At 49.2% G+C, this 27,873-nt stretch overlaps 1 protein-coding gene across 2 annotated transcripts in view; it reads left to right on the top strand.

The window, feature by feature from the left end:
• Ufd1 (ubiquitin fusion-degradation 1-like) overlaps positions 1-27,250 on the top strand; it is a 216,512-nt gene extending 189,262 nt beyond the window's left edge. For both annotated transcript variants that reach the window (XM_068381631.1, XM_068381641.1), the window contains exon 5: positions 25,310-27,250. In XM_068381631.1, the coding sequence (XP_068237732.1) occupies positions 25,310-25,942 (633 nt within the window). In that variant the 3' untranslated portion in view covers positions 25,943-27,250. The remainder of the gene's footprint in view (positions 1-25,309) is intronic.
• The last annotated feature ends 623 nt before the right edge of the window (positions 27,251-27,873 follow it).

Below are 27,873 nucleotides of genomic sequence, written 5' to 3'. Positions count from 1 at the left end.
CACACACCTGTGACTGTACTTCATTTTGCTTGTAGGTAGGACTTCAAGGGGGAGTGGAATTGCGGGCAAATCTGTTTAAATAGCTACAGGTTTGTATCGTTTGGAAAAATACAAATTACTTCCAGATTTGTCATTTGTTTCGTAACTAGAATACAAACCTACGCTATTTATAGGGGTTGACTCATCCATTAGGAGGGTTGGCGTCCTTGCCAATCTGGCTTTTTGGCTTTTACCCTGGGTTTCCCCTTTATGTGTATTAGCACATAATAAGTGGGAACCCTACACCTCGCTGAAACCGTGCTATGCATGGTCTGCTGCCTACACAAGCTTGTGTGTTTGTGATATTAACAATGTGGTTGTCAAGGTAAGAGTTCTTCCAAGTCATAGGAATCGTCTGAGGTCATCAAGAAGACATTCCTAATACCACCTCGATAGGGTATAGGGATGTAACAGTATTGATACAGTACTGTACCAGGTTACTGCAGTCGGTTGAGGTCAGGTTTGCAGAGAACCCTGGATGCTGATTTCCATGATGAAGAAAAGAAAGACTATAACCAGGTAACCAATGCCCTCAACCTCCAGCTACTTGTCCATCAAGGAGCTTGAGGTGTTAAACCAGTTGTTGTGCAGCCAGCACAAGACAGATAGAAAACATAGTGAGTCTCCTGTGGGTTACATCTTGCAGGTAATTTTGATGCTTCCACTCGCCCGCTTGTAGAACCTGCACCACAGAGTAGTTTTGTTTGAACGCCAGGGACGTTAGCTATACCCCCGATGTCGTATGCTGTGGGTCGAAGTGTCGGAGGAAGATCTGGATTCAGTGCGAGGTCAATGACCTTGTGAATCCAGGCAGAGATGGTGTTCTTCGTGATCTTGGGCGAGCTCTCGTAGTTTCCTTGAGGAAGGGCCTCCAGTTTCTCTTTGGCATAGTACAGTAACCATTGATCTGGATCATTGGTGATGTTACGAAGGACTCCCAGACCGATGGGTTCAGATTCTAGTATCTGAGCTGCCAGAAACTTGGTCGAGCATTACTTGGACCATCGTCGTGAATGAGAGACGTTAGGTGTGTCCCATGGGGTTTGCGGACACTTGGTAGAAGCCAACATGAGTGGGAGACCTGTCATCAAGGTCAAGAGATCTCTCCTGGTTTGGGTCCTGGAACAAGGTCGCCTTTCCGACTAAGGGTTCGTCGGCTAAAAACTCTGTATGAGGGGCAATGCCGACGTGGAGAAAGGTTAATTCCTCCCGGTCTGAAAGCGAATCTGAAGGACTATTGGTGCCTTTCCGTGCTGAGACCAAGAGAAGCTTTCCTCCCGAAGGTAACCGAGGAACACCCCTAATGCAGGCATAGTGGTATCGAGGGGAGTAATACCCCTACTATGATACCAACTTACAGTTCAGTGAACCACGTGTCTTTTCTGCTGACGGGAAAGACACGGTCAACATCTGCTGCCGTAGTGGGTGATTCTCCCTACCAGGGTAAGGAGAGTTCCAGCACCTCTCTGTTTCCCATTCCCGAGTTCTAGCCCAAGTTGAAGGTCGACATCAGGCATGACAAAAGAGCCCGTCCAGGCTCTTACTACAGATCAGAGTACTGGAGGAAGAAATCAGTTTGGGGAAGAACTGAGGAGATTGATTCCCTGGATGAGATTCCCATCTTGTAACCTCCTTATCAGGACAGTCTCTTACTCAGATCTCGTAGAGAACCAGATGAAAGGAAGATACCTGGTGCCGGATGGCCTGAGATCTGACTGTTCCTGAATAGGTTGGATTTGACGGAGACTGCTGCGGTCTTGTCGAACCTGCGGAAGTTTCTTATGTAGCAGAAGAAGGGTTGGCTTCCACCCACGAGACGTCATCTTAGGGTGGGTCGTGGTCATTGTTAAAGTGGTCGGATGAAGACTGCCTGACCCCCCTTTGGAGGTCTCGTAATCCTCGATGAGGATTTCAGCAGTGTCTTAAAGTCCTTAGGCTTTCCTGGGAGTGAAGAAGGTCTAGCACGGAGAGTATAATGTTAATCATGAAACATATACAAAACAAATACAATGCACCAAACAGCAAGATTTAGGCTCTCCGGTGGGGAATACCCCTGAAATGCTATGCTATTTACAAATTCTCCAGTAACAATACTACTTGAATTGGCCTAGTTAGATAGGAAAGGCTATTGGAACATTTTCTATCTTTAGCCAACTTACTAGTACCCACTTGTAACTTTACCTTATTCACTAAACCATTAGTGTATGGAAATAACTCTACAACACTAGTTAATGGCCAACAATCTTTAGGGAAATTATCTTCCTTAATAATGACAATACATTGGAACCTCTACATACGATCTTAATTCGTTCCGGGACCTGCTTCGTATGTTAAAACAATCGTATGTTGGAGCAAATATTCCCATAAGAATACACTGTAATTTTTATAATTCGTTCTACAGCCCAAAACCCTATGATAACTCCTTAATAAATTACTACATATAATTACACATAACAATAATACAATTGCATTATTTAAGAGGTGTAAAATAGAATATTTATTAAGAAATAATAAATAAAAAAGGGGTTTTTATTGTCACTTTACATTAGAGACAGGCCAATGCAGGTGTAGGATTTGCTATGCAGGAGGAGACGGACGGTCGGCAAGGAGGTAGAGATTGTGACTGCGATAACGTACCGTAACTTACACTAACTTACACTACGTGAACTTTAAGCTAACTTAGCTTATTTATTTTTTTTTAATTTTTATATTTTAAAATTTTTTTATATTTTTACTTTTTGATTTTTAAATTTTATCACTCACATATGACACTTCTTTGTAATAAAAGAACACTGAGAGAGAGAGAGAGAGAGAGAGAGAGAGAGAGAGAGAGAGAGAGAGAGAGAGAGAGATGACGTTTATTGTCGAGCATGCAATAAAACAAGCTGAATAAGTGAATCATTAAAATAAGATTTAAAAAGTTATCATTAATCTCTCTCTCTCTCTCTCTCTCTCTCTCTCTCTCTCTCTCTCTCTCTCTCTCTCTCTCTCTCTCTCATTAAAGACCAGATAAACTCACCAGATTTCTCTCTCTCTCTCTCTCTCTCTCTCTCTCTCTCTCTCTCTCTCTCTCTCTCTCTCTCTCTCTCTCTCTCCTCTCTCTCTCTCTCTCTCTCTCATTAAAGACCAGATAAACTCACCAGATTTGCCTGCCTTCAAATAGGATTCCGAGAGAGAGAGAGAGAGAGAGATAGATATTATCGATAACTTTTTAAAACGTATTTTAAGGATTCACTTATTCAGCTTGTTTTATTTCATGCTCGACAATAAACATCATTTGTTCCGTAACTGGAATACAAACCACGCTATTTAAGGTGGGTAATTACTTTCGGCATAGCTGAAAGGACGAGCCATAAAAATTTAACGAGGGATTACTACCCCACCGCTAGTTAGCGGGGGGGTGGGGAGGGTAGTTAGCTACCCTCCCCCCTCACACACCTGTGTTGTAAGCTCACTTTGCTTATGGCTCGGGTGCTAGACGGACTTGTCCGCTGTCACCCTTGCCTACACAACAGCCATTAATCATTGCTTTTGCTTTTTCTTCTCTAGAGTGTTGTGAAGTTGGCCTCTACAATGCGGAAGTGCCCTGGGTTACCTGACTGCCCTTGTGGGACCTTCATGTCTTCTATTGAGATGGATTCTCACACTTTATGCTTATGCCCTTATTGTAGGAGTCAGCGGTGTGAAAGTGATAACGTATGTAGGGAGTGGCCTACCTCCCAGTGGGAGAGGTTTTCTCGGCGCCGGAAGAAGAAGTCCAAACGGGATATTTCTCCTTCAAAGGTTTCTTTGAAGAAGGAAAATCTTAAGGACTCTTCTTCCGTAGCCCAAACCTCCTCCGAAGCTCCCACTCGGTCGGCCTCTCGCGAGAGGTCGTCGAGTGGTAGCGTAGGCCGTACTGTTGTTGATCGATCTCGGGGTTTGGGAGAGGGAGTTGCCTCCCATAGCGAGGCAGCTCCTCCTCCTCCTCCCCCGGGGGAGGATTTAATTTTTTCTCCTGATGTAAATAATGATGATCTTTTGCAGCTTTGGGCTTCCTTGGGGCTTCAGGGTTCGCCCTCCAAGGAAGCCCTGTTTGACATGATCAGGTTGGGAGCAGCTGTCAAACAGTCACCGGCGGTAGCAGAGGTTGACCCTCTGTCTATTGTCGAGGCTGTTGTGGCAGACGCTTCCAATGAGAGTGTTCAAACCCCTGCTCCTGTTGTAGCTGAAGGCTTAGCTCCCCCCTCCGAACATCCTTCGAGGGAGGAACTAAGTCCAACGGTCTCTCCTGCGGGTGATTCTGACAGAGACTCCTCTTCGGAGGACTGCCGATGGTTTGCCTGCTGCTCCCAGAGGACGTATCAGATGTAAGGCTCGCCTTCCTCTTCGTCGCCGAGGTCTTCCTTCTCCTCACAAGGGTGTTAGGAGGCGCCTCTTCGCATCTTCATCCTCGCAGTCCCCCGCAGAGGAACCTCGTCCTTCAGTTACCGTTCCTGCTACTTCCTTGGACCTGGACCTCTCCGCAGATCGTTCGCGATCTCCTACGCCTGCCAGACCTGCTGACCTTCCTTCACCGTTCCTGGCTGCTGACGCGCTGTGGGCACCCACCCATCCCGTTTTCAAACGGGCACCGGTCCCTCCGGGGCAAAAGGGGCTTTCACACATTGTGTGTAAGTCCCTTAAGCGCCAGGTTTCCCCTGTGCGCCAACGTTCCCCTGCGCGCCAGCGCACTACTGCGAGCAAGCGCTCTCCGGTTGCTGTCTCATCTCGCCAGCGCTCTCCTGCACGCCCACGAGCTCCTGCATGCCCACGATCTCCTGTTTGTCCTGCAGTTCCAGAGACTACACGCCCACTATCTCCTGCTCGCCAACGGACCTCTGCGCGCCCTCGGCCTGATACACGCCATGGACGCCCTCGGTCTCCTGCTCGTCAGCGCTCTCCTGCTTGCCAGCGCTCTCCTGCTCGTCAGCACTCTCCTGCTCGCCAGCGCTCTCCTGCTCGCCAACGTTTGCCTGCTCGTCATCGCTCGGATGCTCGCCCTCGATCTTCGGATCAGGGCTCCAAAGAGAAGTCCCCTTCCTCTCCTGCTCGCCAGCGCTCTCCTCCACGATCACCGACTCGCCATCCCTTGCCTACGCACCATCGCCCGCAGTCTCCATCGCGCGCCCACGTGCCCACTGCCAGAACTTCTGTTCCTGATGAGCGCCCTCCTGCGCGCCCGCGCGCTAGAGATATTCCCCGTGCACGCACGCGCTCTACGGCTTCTCCCTTATGGGCCCTTCAACATCCTGTGGCTGCACTCCATCCGAGGTCTCCGGAACGCGCATCAACGCGCCCACTCGCCCTGACACCTATGCGCCCACACGCCCTGTCGCCTGTGCGCCCACGCGCCCTGTCGCCTGTGCGCCCACAAGCTCCTTCTCCTGTGCGCCATCGTTCGCCCACGCGCCCACAAGCTCCTCCTGTGCGCCATCGTTCGCCCACACGCCAACGCGCAAACTCTCCTACGCGCCATCGTTCGCCCACGCGCCAACGCGCGAACTCTTCTACGCGCCAACGCTCGCCTACGCGCCACCGCTCGCCTGCACGCCACCGCTCGCCTGCGCGCCACCGCTCGCCTGCGCCCCATCGCTCGCCTGTGCGCGCCATCGCTCGCCTGTGCGCCATCGCTCGCCCGCGCGCCCACGCTATCGCCCATGCGCGTGCGCGTGAGCAATTGCCTCACGAGCTAGGTAATTCCTATCGCGCGAGCGAGATGCCCAGCGCGACCCACAGTGCGTTCCCACACAGGATCCTGCAGTACGACGCGCAGTCAGGTCATCTCCATCGCGCTCCCCCCGCTGTAAGCGCAGGACAGCGCGCCCAACGGAGGGAGGAAAATCTCCGGACAGGTCCAGGAACTTTTCTTCTACAGCTTCTTCCTTTCAGGCAGACCCGGTTGTAGTTTCCACTCCTAGGGATCTTACGATCCCCTTCCCCCCAGAGGGTGTCTCTGACAGCACTGCTGTCAGTCGGCTGCCCTGGTTTGGGCCTTTGATCAGAGCGGTTGCGCAGGCTTTCAAGCCCGATTTCTCTGAACTAGGCCTCAAATCAGCGGCTATCTCGGCCCCTCTGAAGAGGAAGAGAGGAGTGGACGACGTGGTTACTTCTCCAAGGGCGAAACTGGTTCCTTGGAAGCCGTCGAGGAAGGCTCCCTCCTCTCCCCAGACTTTCTCTCCATCCCCTGTGGACGAGGATTTTCCGTCCTCAGGGGATTCTCGTGAGGTGAGACGTTCTCCCATCGTACCAATGGGAGAAACCCCACCTCGCGCCGAGAAGTGTCCTCGGGTGGAGGCGGAGAAGAGCCCCTACCATCTTTGTTGGAATCCTGCATCCCTCCCAGGAGGGAATCGAAGGACTCCAAGACGGTTCCGAAATCTTCTTCGAGGATCAGACCAGAACCAGCTAAGCCTACGGAGAACGTCCACGAGTCCCCCCAAGAAGAACCTTTGGGGACCGCAGGAGTCGGAGCATGCCTTTTGGCAAGTTTTGACTCTGATGAGGAACCTTAACGGATTTTCGGATCTGGACCGAGTCTTTGGTACTCAAAAGCCCCCTAAAACCAGCGCGGCTTTGCCCTGGTCCCAGGGGGTCAAGAGTGCCAGAGATAAGGTCGAGAGCCAGCTCTCCGAGCTAGCCTCCTCCAGCCGTTCCAACGCCGGAAACAAACTCCTCACACCTCGTGTCCACCAGAGGAGGTACTTCGAAATCGTCGAGGAGTCCTGGTTAGCTCTTCCCCTCCACCACTCGGTGGAAGAGCTCTCCAGGGGAGTCCCTCTCGAGAGACTCTCCAACCAGCCAGTGTCGTTCTCGGCCTCAGAGATTCTCTGCCAGGAGAAGGTAGTGAAGTGTGCCATGCAGGCCACTTCGTGGCTGGATATCTGGCTGGGATCTCTTGGCATCCTGATACGATCCAAAGACTTGTCTAAGGAGAGTACCAGGAAGGCCTTGGAGACCTTCCTTCTTTCAGGCACTTGTACCATCGAGTTTCTGGCTCACAAAGTCTCGAACTTCTGGGCTAACACTATCCTGAAACGCCGTGATACGGTGTCTGAAAGATTCAACTCGAAGGTCCCCAACACCGAGGTCAGTAGGCTCAGACATTCCTCCCTTTTGGGGAGTAGTCTGTTTGAGCCGAAAGATTTAGAGCAGGCGGCTGAGAGGTGGAGGAAGTCCAACCAGGACTCCCTCCTCCAGAGGGCTTTAACATCAAAGCCCTATAAGCCTTCAGTACCTCAACAACCTCGCCCTGCAAAGACAACAAAGCCGGCAGTAGCAGCAAAGGCAGCGGTGTCCAAACAGCCCTTTCCCGTCAAGGACAGGAAAGGCAAGAAGTCCTCCAGGGGAGGCAAAAATCCTAGGGGGAGTGGTCGAGGCCGCAAACGCTAGGATTACCAGTCCCCCCGCATGTCCACCAGTGGGGGGATGCCTCCAAAGTTGCGTGAACAGGTGGCAGCAACTCGGGGCCGATTCCTGGACGACCTCCGTGATCAGCCAAGGATATCGCGTCCCGTTCATAACATCTCTTCCTTCCCTGACAGCGAATCCAGTGTCGTTGAGCTCTCTTGCCATGGGATCGGCAAGAGGGCAAGCCGTTTGGGCAGAAGTCGAGACCATGTTGAAGAAGGACGCTCTCCAAGAGGTTGTCGACAGGTCCCCAGGCTTCTACAGTCGACTCTTTCTTGTAAAGAAGGCGTCTGGAGGCTGGAGACCAGTCATCGACCTCTCAGCTCTGAACAGGTTTGTCAACCAGACCCCGTTCAGCATGGAGACGGCAGATACGGTCAGACTCGCAGTGAGACCGCAAGACTTCATGTGTACACTGGATCTGAAGGACGCGTACTTCCAGATTCCAATCCATCCGTCTTCAAGGAAGTACAGTGAGCCCTCGCTACTTCGCGGTTCGACTATCGCGGATTCACAACTTCGCGGATTTTTTTCATAACGCAAGTATATACATATACATGTATCGCGGATTTTCCGGAAATTTCGAAAATAGCTGCGATATATGAAGACCCCAAATATTTTGTTAATTCCATTAATAATTAGTAATATCTACTCTTACTGATGGTTCATTGCATTACATATGACATATAATTCAGTACAGAAAGAAATAAAACACGGAAAGAGAATGTGATCATACGATAATTCAGTATACGTAGTAAAATTAAATCGAACATGAAACGCAAATCAGATGCAGTCTGACTTTGTCATATTTGAATGGTGTAACGCTGCTGATGGCTACTACTACAAATGTAATGGATGTGCATCTTTTCCATGAATCTTTTGTGTGTATACGTACATAGTACTGCATCCAATAATATTCTTTGTTGCAAAAATCACATCTCGAGTAAGCGTACATATCCTACAACAAAACAAGGGTAAAATAGCGTACGTAAAGCTTACTGTATATAGTACCTTGTATTTGAATTTGTAACTACTATGTAGCATGTAAGACAGACTGTGATTGGTTCCAGTGCTGATAGATGACGAATCAGCTCCCAAGTTTTGTAATCTGAATATACATGTTATAACCTATCATATTTTTTTGTTTATTACATTTAAAACATCTCTCTCTCTCTCTCTCTCTCTCTCTCTCTCTCTCTCTCTCTCTCTCTCTCTCTCTCTCTCTCGTAAATTATCATTCGGTCATTAGCGGCAGGTTGTTATTGTTGATTAAACGCCAAAAAAAAAAAAAAAAAAAAATTGTTTTCCTGCTTTGCTACGTATGTAGGATTTTATATAGATACGGTAAATAATATTTGTGATAACATATTTACTAAAAGCTTTTAATATCATTATTTATCACTTTCATCATGCGCGTTTAATGCCTTCGTTTGTTTATTACGATCGAAGATGGAGCGTACAGTAAACGAATGGAAGGTTTCCGTTTCAGGGGGCATCATAAAGAAAAACATTATATAAATGGCATTCATTTCATTTATTTGGAAGTCCTAAGAAAAATTAAGTAAAACATTGGTAATAACAAAATCAACATATAATCAATATAATCGATGCAAAAACTAACCTATACACAGATGTGTAAATGCGTTTGTTTCGTCATTATGATCAGAGATAAACGTAAACAAAACATTGGTTGTCATTTTTTATCGTGCTTTTTGGCGTGTTTAGGAAACGCATGATATAAAATCCCCTTTAATATTTGTGCCTGTTTTGGTTTAGGGTACTGTAGTACTGTACATGCATCAAGTGTTCTGTACATTAAAGGGTAGTTTGTTAACAGTACTACGTAAAGGGAAGGTTTTAAAAGTCTGAATATACATGTTAAATAAATACGTAAATATGGTGTCCCTACTTCGCGGATTTTCAGCTATCGCGGTCGGGTTTGGAACCTATCTACCGCGATAAACGAGGGTTCACTGTACCTAAGATTCAGCCTAGACAACAAGATCTACCAGTTCAAGGTGCTATGCTTCGGTCTCTCCACAGCACCTCAGGTTTTCACCAGAGTGTTCACCCTGATGTCTTCGTGGGCACAGAAGATCGGCATCCGTCTCCTCCGTTATCTGGACGACTGGCTGATCTTAGCAGACTCGGAGTCAACCCTTCTTCGACACCGAGACAAACTTCTGGGGATTTGCCAGGATCTAGGGATCATGGTAAATCTCGAGAAGTCTTCTCTGCTTCCTTCCCAAAGACTGGTATATCTAGGCATGATATTGGACACCAATCTCCACAAAGCCTTCCCATCAGACGACAGGATAGCAAGGCTGAGGAAGGTCGCAAGTCCTTTCCTCAGACGAGACGAACTCCCAGCCCAATCGTGGTTATGTCTCCTCGGCTATCTCTCATCCTTGGTCTGTCTAGTTCCCAACGGTCATCTCAGAATGAGATCCCTGCAATGGCGACTCAAATCCCGGTGGAGTCAAGGACACAATTCCCCGGACGTCTTGATCCCTATGGGTCTCGCGGAACGGACGCACCTTCAGTGGTGGGTGGTAGAAGAGAACCTATGAAAGGGAGTGGATCTCCTCGTCCTCCCCCCGGATTTGATGCTGTTTTCGGACGCCTCAAAGAAAGGGTGGGGGGCCCACGTTCTGAACCACAGGACCTCAGGCCTGTGGTCAGAATCAGAAAAGTGTCTCCATATAAATCTGCTAGAAATGAAGGCCATTTTTTCTGGCCCTTCAACAGTAGTGGCTTACTGTACATCAACAAGCAGGGAGGTACCTTTTCAGAACAGTTATCCCATCTTGCAGTAGAGATACTGAGATGGACCGAAGTCCACTCGATTCCACTTTTTGCTCGCTTCATTCTGGGCAAGAGGAATGTGCTCGCCGACAGTCTGAGCAGAGCGTCTCAGGTAGTGAGTACCGAGAGGTTGGATCGTCAAGTAGCCAACAAAAACCTGACTTTGTGGGGTTCCCCGATTGTGGATCTGTTCGCGACAGCGTTGAACTTCAAACTGCCGCTGTACTGTTCCCCAGTCCGGACCCCAAGGCTCTCTGGCAAGATGCTTTCCAACAACAGTGGGACAACATCAACGTATACGCCTTTCCCCCGTTCTGTCTGATGAGGAGGGTACTCAACAAGACCAGACTATCGGTCAACCTCTCGATGACTCTCATAGCTCTGCTGTGGCATCACGCGGAATGGTTCCTGGACCTTCTGCAACTCCTTACGGAGCCTCCGAGAGAACTCCCTCCACGACACGAGCTACTCAAACAACCACACGCCAACATCTTTCAAAAAGCCATAGCTTCGCTTCGGCTTCACGCCTGGAGACTATCCAGCATCTCCTCGCAGAGAGAGGATTTTCGCAACAAGTTGTGGAAAGGATGTCTGGACACCTGCGAAAGTCATCCGCAGGGGTCTACCAGGCGAAGTGGAGAGTTTTCTGTGGTTGGTGTCGTGGAAGGGGTATCTCTCCACTCGATGCCACTATTCCAGCAATAGCGGAGTTCTTCGTGTATTTGCGAGAAGAAATGCGCCTTTCAGTCTCGGCAGTGAAAGGCTATCGGTCAGCCTTAAGTCTAGCCTTCAGGCTCAAAGGAGTGGACATTTCTTCTTCGCTAGAACTTTCCCTACTCATACATAGTTATGAACTTACCTGCCCTCAGTCGGAAGTGAGACCTCCTCCATGGAACGTGGTTCGAGTTCTCAGGTCTCTTAAGAGACCTCCCTACGAACTATTACGCCAGGCTTCAGATCGCCACCTAACTTGGAAGACGGTGTTCCTACTAGCTTTGGCATCAGTCAAGCGAGTTAGCGAACTTCATGGTCTCTCGTATGACATCGCCCAGTCAAGGGGATGGGGGGAGGTAACGTTCAGATTCATCCCTGAGTTTATTGCTAAGACTCAGAATCCGGGAGTGCCGGACCCTCGCTTCGACTCCTTCCAGATTTTGAGTCTTCGTTCCGTAACAGATGACCCAGACCATCTCCTACTGTGCCCAGTAAGGAGTCTGAGGCTATACCTGAAGAGAACAGCTGCAGTTCGTCCCCAGGTGCGGGCTTTGTTTGTCAGCACTGGGAGATCGAAGAGGAGGGTTACCAAGAACACCATCTCAGCATGGATTCGAAAGGCAATCCATCTGTCCCTGAATCCTGACCCTCCTCCATCACGTCATCCTAGAGCTCATGATGTCAGGGGAGTAGCTACCTCCCTGGCCTTCAAGAAAAACTTCTTAGTGACGCATGTTCTACAAGTAGGGGTGTGGAAGCGTCAAACGACCTTCACAGCCCACTACCTGCAAGACGTGACCCACAGGAGGCTCGATACGTTCTCTGTCGGCCCTGTGGTGGCTGCACAACAGCTGGTTTAAACCTCAGGCTCCTTAATGGACAAGTAGCAGAGGGTTGAGGCCATTGTTACCCAGTTTTAGTCTGTATGAATGAAAAGGTATGCCTGGCCCTTATTCTTTTCTTCATCCTCCCCTCTCTTGGGGAAAGCAGCATCCTGGGTTCTCTGCACAGCTGACCTCAAACCACTGCAGGTAAACCATGTTCCCTTGTGTTCCTAGTATTAAGTTAATACTGTCGCATCCCCATACCCTGACGAGGTGGTATTGGGAGAGTCCTAGCCTAAAGTTTCCATCTAAAGAACTTCAGGTCAACTTCCTAGGACGAGTCACACTTTTTTCCTTCAAACACAGCTTATGTAGGCCGCAGCCCTTGCATAGCAAGGTGCGAGCAAGATGCAGGGACTCTTTATTGTTGAGTGCTGACACACTCAGATAATGAGTCCCCGGGCAAAGCCAAAAGCCAGTATGGCTGGGACTTGTTCCACCCCTCCTAAGGGTTAAGTCACCCACTTTAAATAGCGTGGTTTGTATTCCAGTTACGGAACAAATGACAAATTCGTGATAATTTGTATTTTTCCTAACTTTACAAACCTTAGCTATTTAATCAAACTTGCCCGCCAGCCCTGTCCCCCATGAAGTCCTACCTCTAAGCAAAGTGAGCTTACGACACAGGTGTGTGAGGGGGAGGGCAGCTAACTACCCTCCCTACCCCCCCCCCCCCCCCGCTAACTAGCGGTGGGTAGTAATCCCTCGTTAGATTTTTATGGCTCGTCCTTTCAGCTACGCCGAAAGTAATTACCCACTTTAAATAGCTAAGGTTTGTATAGTTAGGAAAAATACAAATTATCTATGAATTTGTCATGTTCATCTCTCTCTCTCTCTCTCTCTCTCTCTCTCTCTCTCTCTCTCTCTCTCTCTCTCTCTCTCTCTCTCTCTCTCTCTCTCAGTTTTCTTTGCTTCACTTTGATCCCCTTCGATGGTTTGACTGCTCTAATGGCTTCCTTCTGCTTGATGATCGTCGAGATTGTAGGCCTATTCCAGCCATATTGTTTAGCCAGTTCACACTGTGCTCATGTTTTTCTATAATTTCTTGCTTCAATTCAAAAGAAAGCATTGCCTTCTTCCTCTTCTCACCACTACTAATACCTGTACTGAAACTAAGCTTGTTAGGACCCATGATTATACGTACGTAAAATAGGAATTGTTCCGTAACTGGAATACAAACCACGCTATTTAATAGGGGTATTACTTTTGCCGTAGCTGAAATGACGAGCTGTTAAAATGTAACGAGGGTTTACTACCCACACCGCTAGTTAACAGGGGTAAAGGAGGGTAGCTTGCTACCCCCCCCCCCACACACACACACCTGTGCTTGAACTCACTTTGCTCTCGGCTCGGATGGTAGTCGGTCGTGTCCGCTCATTGGCAGCCGTCAATGCTTTTTTGCCTTCTTTTTTTGACAGTTGTGCTCACACCCTTTGCCTTTACTGTAGAGGTCAATAGTGTGATAGCGATAATAAGTGTAGTGAGTGCAGGGAGTGATCTACCTCCCAGTGGGAGAGGTTTTTGCGGCGACGGAAGAAGAAGTCCAGACGGGATATTTCTCCTTCAAAGGTTTCTTTGAAAGGAGAAAAACCCAAGGCCTCTTCTACCGTTGCTCAAAACTCCTCCGAAGCTCTCACTCGGTCGGTATCTTTCGAGAGACCGTCGAGTGGTAGTGTAGACCGTTGTACTGTTTTCCAAGCTCGGGGTTCGAGAGATGGTGTTGCTTCCCCTAGCGAAGCAGCTCCACCTCTCCTCCCGGGGGAGGATGTATCACTAATGCATCTTTTTCAGCTTTGGTCGTCCTTGGGGCTCGAGGGTTCGCCCTCCAAGGAAGTCTTACTTGACTACATCCGATTGGGTGCCGCTGTCAAGCAATCGCCGCCTCCGGCAGAGGTTGATCCTCTGTCAATTGTCGACGTTGTGGTGTCAGAGGTATCCAATGCGGTATCTCCCATTACCTCTGCCTCTTCAAACCCTACAGTAGCTGACGGCTTAGTTTCTCCCGTTCCTGTTCAACCAACGAGGGAGAAACCAAGTCCAACAGTCTCTCCTGCTAGTGTTTCTCTCCCTCGGGGGAGTTCACGTACAGAGACTCCTCTTCGGAGGACTGCAGAAGGTCAGCTTGCTGATCCCACGGCCTCCAGAGGGCGTATTCGTCGCAAGGCTCGCCTTCCTCTTCGCCAGAGAGTCCTTCCTTCACCTGCGGTGAGGAGGCGCCTCTTTGGTTCTACATCTTCGTTGCAGTCCCCCGCAGAGGAGCCTCGTCATCGATCACCGACTGTTCCTGCTTTGGTCCTGGAACTCTCTGCGGATCGTTCGCGATCCCCTTCTGTGGAAGGTCGTCCTTTCAAAGGACACGTTGACCTTCCACCCGACAGACCTGCCGACCTGCCGTCGCCGTTCCTGAATGCTGATGCGCGCTACGCTCCAACGAAACCTGACCTCCATGCTCGTCAGGCCTCGTCATCTAACCCTAATACAGGGCATCAAGGGAGTATGCGCCAACGCGAGCATACTTCCCTCACGCGCTATGCTGAGCATACGCGCCCACGTTCTTCTGCGCGCCAGGCTTTGCCGGAGCAAGCGCGCCCACGCCCAGCTACGCACCTAGCCTCACCTGCGTGTCAGCGCTCTATTGCGCGCCATAAACCTCCTGCGCGCCGGCAACCTCCTGCGCGCCAGCACTCTCCTACGCGCCAGTGCTCGCCCGCACGCCAGCGCCCACGCCCAGCAGTCATCTCTCCTGCGCGCCCACGATCTTCTGATCTGGGCGTTGTTGGGAAGTCTATCTTGACTTCTCCCAAGCACCAGCGCTCGCCAACACGCCATCATTTGCCTACGCGCCAGCTTTCTCCAGCGCGCCAGCGCTCACCATCGCGCCGACACGCGCAGTCACCTGCACACATCCATTAGGATACGCGCGTGCGCCCCGCGCGCCCTTGCCCATCCTCTCCTGCAGTTGCGCGCCACCATTCTGACATGCGCCCACAAGACGCGCGCTCATGAGCAGCACAGGCTTCAACTGCGCACCCGCGCGCTCGCCCTACGGCTTCTTCAGGGGCTCGCGAACTCTCGACCGCGCGCCCGCGCATTCAACGCCCTGATCCTGCGCACCCACACGCGCGTGAATATTCTCCCGCGCGCGCCATCAGTCACCCGTGGGCTCGCCTGTGCGCCTACAGTCTCCCGCTCGCGCTCCTCTGCGCCATCAGTCGCCCGCCTCACGAGCAGTCTCCCGCGTCCGATTCCTGGTATTCTCCATCGCGCGAGCACCATTACGTGCCCCCGCGCGAGCGTCAATATCCTCCCGCGCGAGAGACTGCTGAACAACGCACGGCAAGGTCGCCATCGCCTCATTCCCCTCCCCGCAAATGCATAACAGCGTGTATTGTGAAGGAAGGGAAACATCTAGAAGGGTCCAGGATCCCTAAATCTTTCCTGGCGAACCCACCTATAGGAACTCCTCCCAGGGATCCTTTTATCCCTGGCCCTTCAAAGGGGGTGTCTGACAGCGCGTCTGTCAGCCAACAGCCTTCGTTCGGTGCACTAATCAGAGCAGTTACACAGGCGTTCAAGCCTATTTTCTCTGAATTAGGTCACAGATCCTTGGCTGTCTCTACCCCTCTGAAGAGGAAAAGAGGAGTTCCGGACGCGGTAACTTCTCAAGGGGTAAGTTGACTCCATGCAAGCCTTCGAGGCAGGTTTCTTCACTCCCCCAGATCTCTCCTTCCCTGTCAGACGAGGAATTCCCGTCATCAGGGGAATCACGTGAGGTGAGATTTTCCCCCATCGCACCAATGAGGGAAACCTCTCCTCGCGCTGAGAGGTCTTCTCAAGTGGGGGTTGGAAGGAACTTACCATCTTCGATGTTAGAGTCCTACGTCCTTCCCAGGAAGGAATCGAAGGACTCTAAAACTTTACCAAAGTCCTCTACAAGACCAAGGACGGAGGCAACTAGCCACTCGGAGAATGTCCGCGACTCTCCCCAATAAGAGCCTTTGGGGACAGACGACGTCAGGAGGAGAACAGCAAGAGTCAGAACATGCGTTTTGACAAGTTCTGACTCTAATGAGGGCTCTCAATGGGTTTTCCGACCCAGAGATCCCTCCTCGAGAGGGTAAGGGCACGGTCTTGGACCGTGTATTCTGTACTCAGAAACCCTCTTAAGACCAGTGCAGCTCTGCCCTGGTCTCAAGGGGTTAAGAGTACCAGAGACGAGATCGCTGTACAGCTCTCCGAGATGTCCTCCTCCAGCCGTTCCAGTGCCGCCAACAAGCTCCTTCCACCTCCTCGCATACAGCAGAGGAGGTACTTTGAGATCTTGGAGGAACCTTGTTTAGCTCTTCCTCTCCACCACTCGTCGGAAGAGCTTACCAGGGGAGTCCTTATTGAGAGACTCTCCAACTGGCAGGTCTCGTTCTCGGTGACCGAGATCCTTAACCAGGAGAAGGTTACGAAGTGTGCTATGCAAGCCACTTCATGGCTGGACATCTGGTTAGGGACCTCAGGTATCCTGATACGCTCTGAGGATTTCTCCAAAGAACGTACCAGGAAGGCTATGGAGACGTTCCTACTCTCATGCACTTGCACGATCGAGTTTCTGGCCTACCAAGTCTCGAACTTGTGGGCAAATACCATCCTGAAACGTCATAATGCGATGGCTGAGAGATTCCATCAAGGTCCCTAGCACCAAGATCAATAGGGTCAGACATTCTTCCTTAGAAGGATCCATCCTGTTTGAGCCTAAGGATGTGGAACAGGCCACTGATAGGTGGAGGAAGTCTCACCAAGACTCCTTCCTTCATAGGGCTTTGACATCCAAGCCCTATAAGCCTCCAGCACCCCAGCACTCCCGTCCAACCAAGACCGCAAAATCAATGACAGCAGCGAAGACAGTGGTGTCTAAGCCCTTTCCTGTCAAGGATAGGAAAGGCAAAAAGTCCTCCAGGTGAGGAAAGAATCCTAGAGGGAGCAGCCGAGGCCGCAAACGCTAGGATTGGCAGTCCCCCTGCATCTCCACCAGTTGGGGGATGCCTACAAAGTTGCTCACACAGGTGGCAACAACTCGGGACCGATTCCTGGACGATTTCCGTAATCATTCAGGGATATCGCATCCCGTTCACAACATCTCTACCTCCTCTGACGACGAATTCAGTGTCATTGAGTTCCCTTGCCCTGAAGGCTTAGTTTCTCCCGTTCCTGTTCAACCTACGATGGAGAAACTAAGTCCAACAGTCTCTCCTGCCGGTGATTCTCCCCCTCTGGGGAGTTCACTTACAGAGACTCCTCTTCGGAGGACTGCAGAAGGTCAGCTTGCTGATCCTACGGCCCCCAGAGGACGCATCCGTCGCAAGGCTCGCTTTCCTCTTCGCCGGAGTGGCCTTCCTTCACCTTATAAAGCGGTGAGGAGGCGCCTCTCCGGTTCATCATCGTCGTTGCAGTCCGCCGCAGAGGAGCCTCGTCAGCATTCACCGACTGTTCCTGAAATGGTCCTGGACCTCTCAGCGGATCGTTCGCGATCCCCTTCGGTGGAAGGTCGTCCTTTAAAAGGGCACGCCGACCTTCCACCCGACAGACCTGCTGACCTGCCGTTGCCGTTCCTGGCAGCTGATGCGCTTTATGCGCCAACGAATCCTGACTATCATAGTCAGGCACCGATCCCTATTACGGGGCAACAAGGGCGTACGCGCCATGATAGTCATGCGTGCCAACGGTCTCCTGTGCGCAAGGGTTTGCCTGAGGTAGCGCTCACCTGCGCGCTACTGCGCGGCAACAACCCCCTGCGCGTCAGCGCTCCTACGCGTCAGCGCTCGCTAACGCGCCAGTGCTCTCTTGCGCGCCAGCGCTCTCCAACGCGCCAGCGCTCTCCAACGCGCCAGCGATCTCCTACGAGCTAGCGCTCTCCCGCACGCCAGCGCCCACGTACATCCATCTCTCCTGCCCGCCCACGATCCTCGGATCTGGGAGCTGTAGGGAAGTCAAGGACTTTACCTACACACCAGTGCTCGCCAACGCGCCGCCTGCTGTCTCCAGTGCGCCATCCCTCGCCAGCGCGCTCACCTGCTCGCGCCCTGCGCACCCACGCCCATCCTCTCCAGCAGTTATGCGCCGCCATCCTGATGCGCGCCCGCAAGGTGCGCGCCCATGCACACAGGTTCCGACTGCGCGCCCGCACGCAAGGGATATCTCTCCTGCTCGCACGCGCCCGCACGCAAGGGATGTCTCCCCCGCGCGCGCGCCTGCACGCAAGGGATATCTCTCCTGCGCGCGGGCGCCCGCATGCAAGGGATATCTCTCCTGCGCGCGCGCACGCCCTACGACATCTTCTGGGACGCGCGAACTATCGCCCGCACGCCCACGGGTACAACATGCTACAGTAATCCTGCGCGCCCGCGCGCGAGAATATTCACCTGCGCGCGCAAGCGCACAATTAGCCTCCTGCACACTCTCCTGTGTCTCCCGCGCGCTTCTACGCGCCATCACTCGCCTGCACGCACACACGCGCATCAGCAGTCCCCCGCGCGCGCGCCATTAGTCTCCCGCGTGCGCGCCATCAGTCTCCCTCGCGCGCACGTCAGCAGTCTCCCGCGCGCGATCCCGGGTATTCCTTATCGCGCGAGCGCCATTACGCTCCCCCGTGCGAGCGCCAATACCCTCCCGCGCGCGAGACTGCAGGACAACGCATGGCAAGGTCGCCATCGCCACATTCCCCTTCCCGCAAGCGCAGAACAGCGCGCTCGGCGGTAGAAGGGAAGCTTCCAGAAAGGTCCAGGAACACTACTACTTCTTTTCAGGCAAACCCCCCTATGGAAACTCCTCCCAGGGATCTGTCGATCCCTGTCCCTCCAGGGAGAGTGTCTGACAGCACAGCTGTCAACCAACAGCTGTGGTTTGGGGCACTAATCAGAGCGGTTACACAGGCTTTCAAGTCTGTTTTCTCTGAATTGGGCCACAAATCCTTGGCTGCATCTACCCCTCTGAAGAGAAAAAGATGAGTTTCGGACTCGGTGACTTCTCCAAGAATTAAACTGTCTCCTCGGAAGCCCTCGAGGCAAGTTCCCTCTCCCCCCCAGACTTTGTCTCCCTCCCTGTCGGAGGAGGATTTCCCGTCCTCAGGGGAGTCACGTGAGGTGGGACGTTCCCCCATCGCACCAATGAGGGAAACCCCACCTCGCGTTGGAAAGTCTTCCCGGGTAGGGGTCGAGAAGAACTTGCCCCCGTCTTTGTTAGAGTCCTGCATCCTTCCTAGGAAGGAGTCGAAGAGACTTAGGACGGAGCCAGCTAGTCACTTGGAGAACGTCTGCGATTCTCCCCAAAAAGAGCCTTTGGGGACAGGAGACTTCGCTGCAAGGCCAACCTCCGGAGGAGAACTACAGGAGTCAGAACATGTATTTTGGCAGGTTCTGACTCTTATGAGGACTCTCAATGGGTTTGCCGACCCAGAGATTCCCCCTCGAGAGGGCAAAGACACGGTCTTGGACCGAGTATTTTGAACTCAAAAACCTTCTAAGACAAGTGCAGCTCTGCCCTGGTCTCAGGGGGTTAAGAGTACTAGGGACAAGATCGCAGTCCAGCTGTCTGAGTTAGCCTCCTCCAACCGCTCCAGTGCCAGCAACAAGCTTCTCCCACCTCCTCGTGTACAGCAGAGGAGGTACTTCGAGATCCTGGAGGAGCCTTGTTTAGCTCTTCCTCTTCACCATTCTTTGGAAGAGCTTACCAGGGGAGTCCCTCTTGAGAGACTCTCCAACCGGCAGGTCTCATCCTCGGCAACTGAGATCCTTAACCAGGAGAAGGTTGCTAAATGTGCTATGCAAGCCACTTCGTGGCTGGATATCTGGTTAGGGACCTTAGGTATCCTGATACGCTCTGAGGACTTCTCCAAAGAACGTACCAGGAAAGCTATGGAGACGTTCCTCCTCTCAGGCACTCGCACGATCGAGTTTCTGGCCCACCAAGTCTCGAACTTGTGGGCAAACACCATCTTGAAACGTCGAGATGCGGTGGCTGAGAAGTTCCATCAGAAGGTCCCTAGCACCGAGATAAACAGGCTCAGGCATTCTTCCTTAGAAAGAACGAATCTGTTTGAGCCTAAAGACGTGGAACATGCAGCTGAGAGGTGGAGGAAGTCCCACCAAGACTCCCTCCTGCATAGGGCTTTAACCTCCAAGCCCTATAAGCCTCCAGCACCACAGCAGTCCCGTCCTACCAAGACCACGAAACCGACAACGGCAGCGAAGACAGTGGTGTCTCAGCCCTTTCCTGTCAAGGTCAGGAAAGGCAAAAAGTCATCCAGGGGAGGTAAAAATCCTAGAGGGAGCAGCCAAAGCTGCAAACACTAGGATTGGCAGTACCCCTGCATATCCACCAGTGGGGGGATGCCTACAAAGTTGTGCAGACAGGTGGCAGCAACTCGGGGCCGATTCCTGGACGATTTCCGTAATCAGTCAAGGATATCGCGTCCTGTTCACAACATCTCTACCTCCCCTGATGACAAATCCAGTGTCATTGAGCTCCCTTGCCATGGGATCAGCAAGGGGGCAAGCCCTTCGGGCAGAAGTCCAGACCCTGTTGAAGAAGGGCGCTCTCCAAGAGGTCCTCGACGGGTCCCCAGTCTTCTTCAGTCGACTCTTTCTTGTAAAGAAGGCGTCTGGAGGCTGGAGACCAGTCATCGACCTCTCAGCGCTTAACAAGTTTGTCAAACAAACTCCGTTCAGCATGGAGACCGCAGACACGGTCAGGCTAGCAGTGAGACCGCAAGACTTCATGTGTACACTGGACCTGAAGGATGCGTACTTCCAGATCCCAGTCCATCCATCTTCAAGGATGTACTTAAGATTCAGCCTAGACAACAAGGAGTACCAGTTCAAGGTGCTGTGTTTCGGTCTCTCCACAGCACCACAGGTTTTCACCAGAGTGTTCATCCTAATATCTTCGTGGGCACACAGAATCGGTATCCGTCTCCTCCGTTATCTGGACGACTGGCTGATCCTAGCAGACTCGGTGTCATCCCTTCTTCAACACTGAGACAAACCTCTGGGACTTTGCCAGGATCTGGGTATCATGGTAAATCTCGAGAAGTCCTCTCTGCTTCCCACTCAAAGACTGGTATACCTAGACATGATTTTAGACACCAATCTCCATAAAGCCTTCCCATCAGACGACAGGATAGCAAGGCTGAGGAAGGTCGCAAGCCCTTTTCTCAGACGAGAAGAACTTCCAGCCCAATCGTGGTTAGTCTCCTCGGTCACCTCTCATCTTTGGCTCGTCTAGTTCCCAATGGTCGCCTCAGGATGAGATCCCTCCAGTGGCGACTCAAGTCCTGGTGGAATCAAGGCTACGATTCCCCGGACGTCATGATCCCTATGGGACCTGCGGAACGGACGGACCTCCAGTGGTGGGTGACAGACGAGAACCTACGAAGAGGAGTGGATCTTCTCGTCCTCCCCCCGGATTTGATGCTGTTTTCGGACGCCTCAAAGAAAGGGTGGGGGGCCCACGTACTGCACCACACGACCTCAGGCCTGTGGTCAGAATCAGAAAAGTGCCTCCATATAAATCTTCTAGAGATGAAGGCCATATTTTTAGCCCTTCTACAGTTCCAACAATACCTGGTGGGTCACTCTGTGGTGGTGATGAACGACAACACCACAGTAGGGGCTTACATCAACAAACAAGGAGGTACCTTTTCGAAGCAGCTATCCCATCTTGCAGTAGAGATACTGAGATGGACCGAAGTCCACTCGATTCCACTATCGGCTCGTTTTATTCCAGGCAAGAGGAATATGCTCGCCGACAATCTGAGCAGAGCGTCTCAGATAATGAGTACCGAGGGATCTTTGGATCATCTAGTAGCCAACAAAGTCCTGACTTTGTGGGGTTCCCCGACTGTGGATCTGTTCGCAACAGCTTTGAACTTCAAGCTTCCGCTATACTGCTCCCCAGTCCCGGATCCCAAGGCGCTCTGGCAAGATGCCTTCCAACAGCGGTGGGACAACATCAACGTTTACGCCTTTCCCCCGTTCTGTCTGATGAGGAGCATGCTCAACAAGACCAGAATATTGGTCAATCTTTCAATGACCCTCATAGCTCTGCTATGGCATCACGCGGAATGGTTTCCGGACCTTCTGCAACTCCTAACGGAACTTCCGAGAGAACTCCCTCCCCGACACGATCTACTCAGACAATCACATGCCAACATCTTCCACAAAGCTGTAGCTTCGCTACAACTTCACGACTGAGAGAGGATTTTCACAAGTTGCGATCAGGATGTCTGGACATCTGCGAAAGTCATCCGCAGCTGTCTACCAGGCAAAGTGGAAAGTCTTCTGTGGTTGGTGTCGTGGAAGGGGTATCTCTCCACTCGATGCCACTATTCCAACAATAGCGGAGTTCCTCGTGTATTTGCGGAAAGAAATGCGCCTTTCAGTCTCGGTGGTGAAAGGCTATCACTCAGCCTTAAGTCTAGCCTTCAGGCTCAAAGGAATGGATATTTCTTCTTCGCTGGAACTTTCCCTACTCATACGAAGTTATGAACTTACCTGCCCTCAGTCGGAAGTGAGACCTCCTCCATGGAACGTGGTTCGAGTTCTCAGGTCTCTTAAGAGACTTCCCTATGAACCATTACGCCAGGTTTCAGACCGCCACCTAACTTGGAAGACGGTGTTCCTACTAGCTTTGGCTTCGGCCAAGCGGGTTAGTGAACTTCATGGTCTCTCGTATGACATCGCCTAGTCAAGGAGATGGGGGGAGGTAACGTTCAGATTCATCCCTGAGTTTATTGCTAAGACTCAGAATTTGGAAGTAGCAGATCCTCGGTTCGACTCCTTCCAGATTTCGAGTCTCCGTTTTGTAACAGATGACCCAGACCATCTCCTACTATGCCCAGTAAGGAGTTTGAGGCTATATCTCAAAAGAACGGCTGCAGTCCGTCCTCAGGTGCCAGCGTTATTTGTTAGCACAGGAGGACTAAGAGGAGGGTCACCAAGAACACCATCTCGGCATAGATTTGTAGGGTGATTCATCTATCCCTGAATCCAGACCCTCCTCCGTCACGTCGCCCTAGAGCACATGATGTCAGGGGCGTAGCTACGTCTCTGGCCATCAAAAAGAATTTCTCAGTGACGCAGGCTCTTCAAGCTGGGGTGTGGAAGGGTCAGACGACCTTCACAGCCCACTACCTGCAAGACGTGACCCACAGGAGGCTCGATACGTTCTCTATCGGCCCTGTGGTGGCTGCACTACAGCTGGTTTAAAACCTCAAGCTCCTTATTGGACAAGTAGCAGAAGGTTGAGGGCATTGTTACCCAGTTTTAGTCTGCATGAATGAAAAGGTTTGTCTGGCCCTTATTCTTTTCTTCATCTTCCCCTCTCTTGGGGAAAGCAGCATCCTGGGTTCTCTGCATAGCTGACCTCAAACCACTGAAGGTACAGTAAACCATGTTTCCTTGTGTTCCTAGTATTAAGCTAATACTGTCACGTCCCCATACCCTGATGAGGTGGTATTGGGAGAGTCCTAAACTAAAGTTTCCATCTAAAGAACTTCAGGTCAACTTCCTAGGACAAGTCACACTTCATTATACCTTCACACACAGCTTGCGTAGGCCGCAGTCCTTGCGTAGCAAGGTTCTAGCGAGGTGCAGGGACTCCTTATTTTTGTGTGCTAACACACTCAAATAACGAGCCCTTGGGCAAAGCCAAAAGCCAGTACTGGCTGGGACGTCCACCCTTCCTAATGGGTGAGTCACCCGTATTAAATAGCATGGTTTGTATGTCAGTTACGGAACAAATGACATTCGTAGATAATTTGTATTTTCCCTAACTATACAAACCTTAGCTATTTAATCAAACTTGCCCGCCAGCCCTATCCCCCTTGAAGTCCTACCTCCAAGCAAAGTGAGCTCAAGCACAGGTGTGTGTGAGGGGGGGGGGGAGGGTAGCAAGCTACCCTTCCCTACCCCCACTAACTAGCGATGGGGTAGTAAACCCTCGTTAAAATTCTTATGGCTCGTCCTTTCAGCTACACAAATTATCTACGAATTTGTCATTTAACTGTCATTTCCACTAAGCTTGGAACATGTTTAGTGCTTCCTGACCCCTGCAGGGAAAGTGTCGACTTCGACAATAAGGATTCAAGGTTTGCATTTCTGTAGGAACGAAAGGGAAACTGTCCAGATACAGACAGAGACAAGTTATCCTTTAAAATTTGTAAGAATCGGCGATCTTCAGTAGACAGTTTTACAGTATCAATTTCCAATTCAGTGAAGTCTTTTTCAAGTATCTTAACTACATCAGAAGGAGAAACTTCTTTAATTTGGCACCTCAAAGTGAATTGAACCATAGGCACTGGCAAAGGATCAGGATTGTCAGATACCAAAACAACATGAGAAGCTCCCAAGTTACTATCATCCGATTCAAATTCGGAAGAAACGGTTCCAACGATAGTCCAACATAAAATACTTTGGTGTGCATAAGGACTGTTGCCTGATGGTGGAATAACCTCTAAAGTAACCAAAGCCTTTGCACAATTATAACCAATGAGCAATCCTGTGTCGCAATCAGTTTTAACTGGTACCAGTTTTTCTCTAATACAATGAAGATGTGGCCAATCATTAACCATATCTTGTGAAAGTATATGACTCTGATTAGCTAGCATAATCTTCCGAGTATATGCTGCTGGTAGACTCAAACAACTATTACCATCGAAACTTCTGACATGTAAACCACTGATCTTTGAACTCTCAACCAGTTTATCCTCAGCCAACATTGTACGCAACAACAAATTTACCCCAGGGACACTAACATTCAACTGTTGAGCCTTAGTTCTCGACTGGTCACTTTAGCGAACGAGTTCCTCACGGTAAACACCGGTGTTTGTTGCCATCCAAGGACTCGGAAAACACGGAAAAGAATACAAAGCATTAAACTAGACACTTATAAATTGAAATGAGCGGGGAGGAGGTTAAACAGCATTTCAACAGAAAAAACAAGGCTGATTAAGAATCAAATAAAAAATTACGTTAATCCATAATAGTGAAGGAACAAATGAGAGCTTTGAAAGTAATTTTTATTTTTTCAAACATATACAAACCTGGAGCTACTGATGCAATAAAAAGTGACTAATTAAACCTAGCTATAAGTCTTATGGCTAGATTCAGCTTCGCGGAAACTAAATTATAATCCCTGCTGACTACATCTAGGTTTGTATACGTTAGAAAAAAATGCAAGTTGCTTTAAAATTTGTCATATTTGGATGTAATTTGTATTTTACCATCACCTAACCCAGAAAGCCTCGTCTACAATAAAAAATAGCCTTTCTTTCAATTGATTCTAATTACTGAGAATATATTTAGCTTTTAAATCCTGGTCACACTTGTGTTTTACTGTATCATGTACTGTTTTTTTATATTCATACTGTCTGATTCCTTTTTCTTTCTTTATAGATGATGAGAAATCTGCTTTTAGACGAAGGAGATTTAGTCCATATCGAGTCGCAGTCACTTCCTGTTGCCACATTCTCTAAGTTTGAGCCACAGAATGTAGAATTTCTTGACATTACAAATCCTAAAGCAGTTTTAGAAAATGCTTTACGAAATTTTGCGTGTTTAACTACTGACGATGTGATTGCCATAAATTACAATGACAGAATATACGAAATGCGTGTTCTAGAAGTAAAGCCAGGCAATGCAGTTAGCATTATTGAATGTGACATGAATGTGGAATTTGCTGCACCAGTAGGATATCAGGAACCAGAGGGAATGGACAGCACATCAGTTATTCCTCAAGACAATGAAGAAGAGATCATTCCTGAACCTAGTGGATTCTACTCCTTCAAAGGATCTGGCAATAGACTGGATGGGAAGAAAAAGAATTTGGAATTACCTCAAGAGGAGTTGCTGAAGAAGCTCCCAAGACAGCGTGGTATCCCAGATTATGACTATGAGCCGGGATTTATCAAATTTTGGAGAAGAGCTCCTAAAGTTAATAACACAGAAGCTAAACAAGAGGAGTTTGAAGAGTTTGAGTCTTTTCAGGGTGAGGGGACTTCTCTTCGACAAGCAAAATCTAGAAAGTAATCCTATAATTTAAGGCCTGCTATTTAAATAGATTACCGAATTTCCCGTGTCATAAGACGCACCTTTTTTCACGAAAAATGACTCCCAAAATCACCCTGCGTCTTAACACTTGAGAAAAAGTTGTATAAGGGAGTTTGACACCCTTCAAACACCCAACTATTGACATACAAGCACTCAAACTGACGAGATAGAATATAAACCTATAATTATTCATATGTAATAAATTGATTTATCTTTATATTGCACTTCATTTAATGAAGTACAGTAGCAAATTTTTCAATCTTTTTTTTTTGTTGGTTATCAGCTGATAACTTGCTAACCCCCCTCTACAAGAAAACATGCCAACTAATGATCTCATAGCAGACGACGCTATGAGATATTAGTTGTTTATGCAGTATATACCTATTTTCTTATTTTTTGTTGATATTTTGTAATAAAGCAATATATTGATAACGACTTTTGCCTGAGTTACGAAACAATGCAAACAGACAGTTGCTGAATACGACCTTGGAAAAAACTTCTGTTTGTTAATTGCAGTATTACCAATTTGCAGAAAAGTAACCAGACCGAGAATCACATAAACAGTAACAAATTTATTCCACCTAAAAGAATGTCTAGATTTCTTTAATCAATAATTACATTTTGTGTGAGAATATATAGGCTATATGAGAAATTTTGGAAATATTACTAGAATTTTACCTCTTTAACAAACTTTATGAACCCTTTGACAACGCTGCTTTCATGTAAACATTTGAAACACCAAACACTATGACTAAACGTATAGTTGTGGTGGAAACCACGACTGGTTTAGTGGTTTCTTATATGAGTATGTAATACAATTGGGATAATCGGCATATACCTAATTAATATTAACTTAAACATTTCATAATACACCCAAAATAAGAAAAGTTACTGTGCAAAACAATAATCACGCTAGAGTCGCTGACTAGGGATTTGTGCTAAGAAGTTTTTAAAATCCTCCTTTTTTTCTAAAACTGCCTTGCTAAATTAAGGGTGCGTCTTACCACTTGTAGCGTCTTATCACACGGAAAATACGGTATTTGTTTAAATTTGATGTGAAAACTATTATAATTGAAATTTGTGGTCTTTGTAAAATAAAATAAGGATTTTATATGAAGTCAATTTGATTAAGGTTAGAAATAGTAGAAGTTTTTTCTCTGCTGCAGTAATTTTGTTCACACAAGAGATGAGATTTGTAACAAATGGATTGGTTTATATTTATTTTTCAGTTAACTTTGGTTTGTTGAAGTGTATTAAGTTTTAAAAAGAATATAAAATGTATATATAGCTAGTCTTTTATTTTCTTTAAAAATTAAATTTTTCATTTTTGCATTGGTATGATGCAATTTTGGAATAGATTTCTTAATTTGAATCCAAAGTAGCTTAGACTATGGAATTATTGTTGGCTGATAAATTTCTTTATTGTTTTATCATTTGTTCCTACACTAAATACAAACCCTCATTCTTTACTATAGGAGATATTCTAGTGCGAGCTGGAAAATACGGCAGAAAACCTTAACAAGGTCGTTAACGACCGGGCCGGTAGTTATCCCCCTGTTGGGGGTGGGGGACTACCGGACAGTAGCTACTGAGTACCTTCCATCGAATTCTAGTCGTCGCAGTGGTAACACCGCTGCTCCCGCTTTTATTTGACTGGCAGACTAGCCTTTCTTAAAGTGTGTTTTTTTCATTAACTTTTTCTTTTACTCTTTAAATTGATGTGCTGTCCTCTAATATGAGAAAGTGTCCCGGGATTCCCCCGAAATCTTGTGGCACATTTATGTCACCACCGGAGGTGGATCCTCATTCCCTATGCCCTTCATGCAGAGGTCATAGGTGTGCTGAAGGCTCCCCCTGCCAAGTATGTAAGGAATAGTCACCTACGCAGTGGGATAAGTTCATGAAGAGGA

The sequence above is a fragment of the Palaemon carinicauda genome, chromosome 1 (genome assembly GCF_036898095.1).
Source record: "Palaemon carinicauda isolate YSFRI2023 chromosome 1, ASM3689809v2, whole genome shotgun sequence".
NCBI classification, from domain to species: domain Eukaryota; kingdom Metazoa; phylum Arthropoda; class Malacostraca; order Decapoda; family Palaemonidae; genus Palaemon; species Palaemon carinicauda.
Note: the sequence above shows the minus strand (reverse complement) of the source record. Positions and strands in the feature narration are given on the sequence as shown.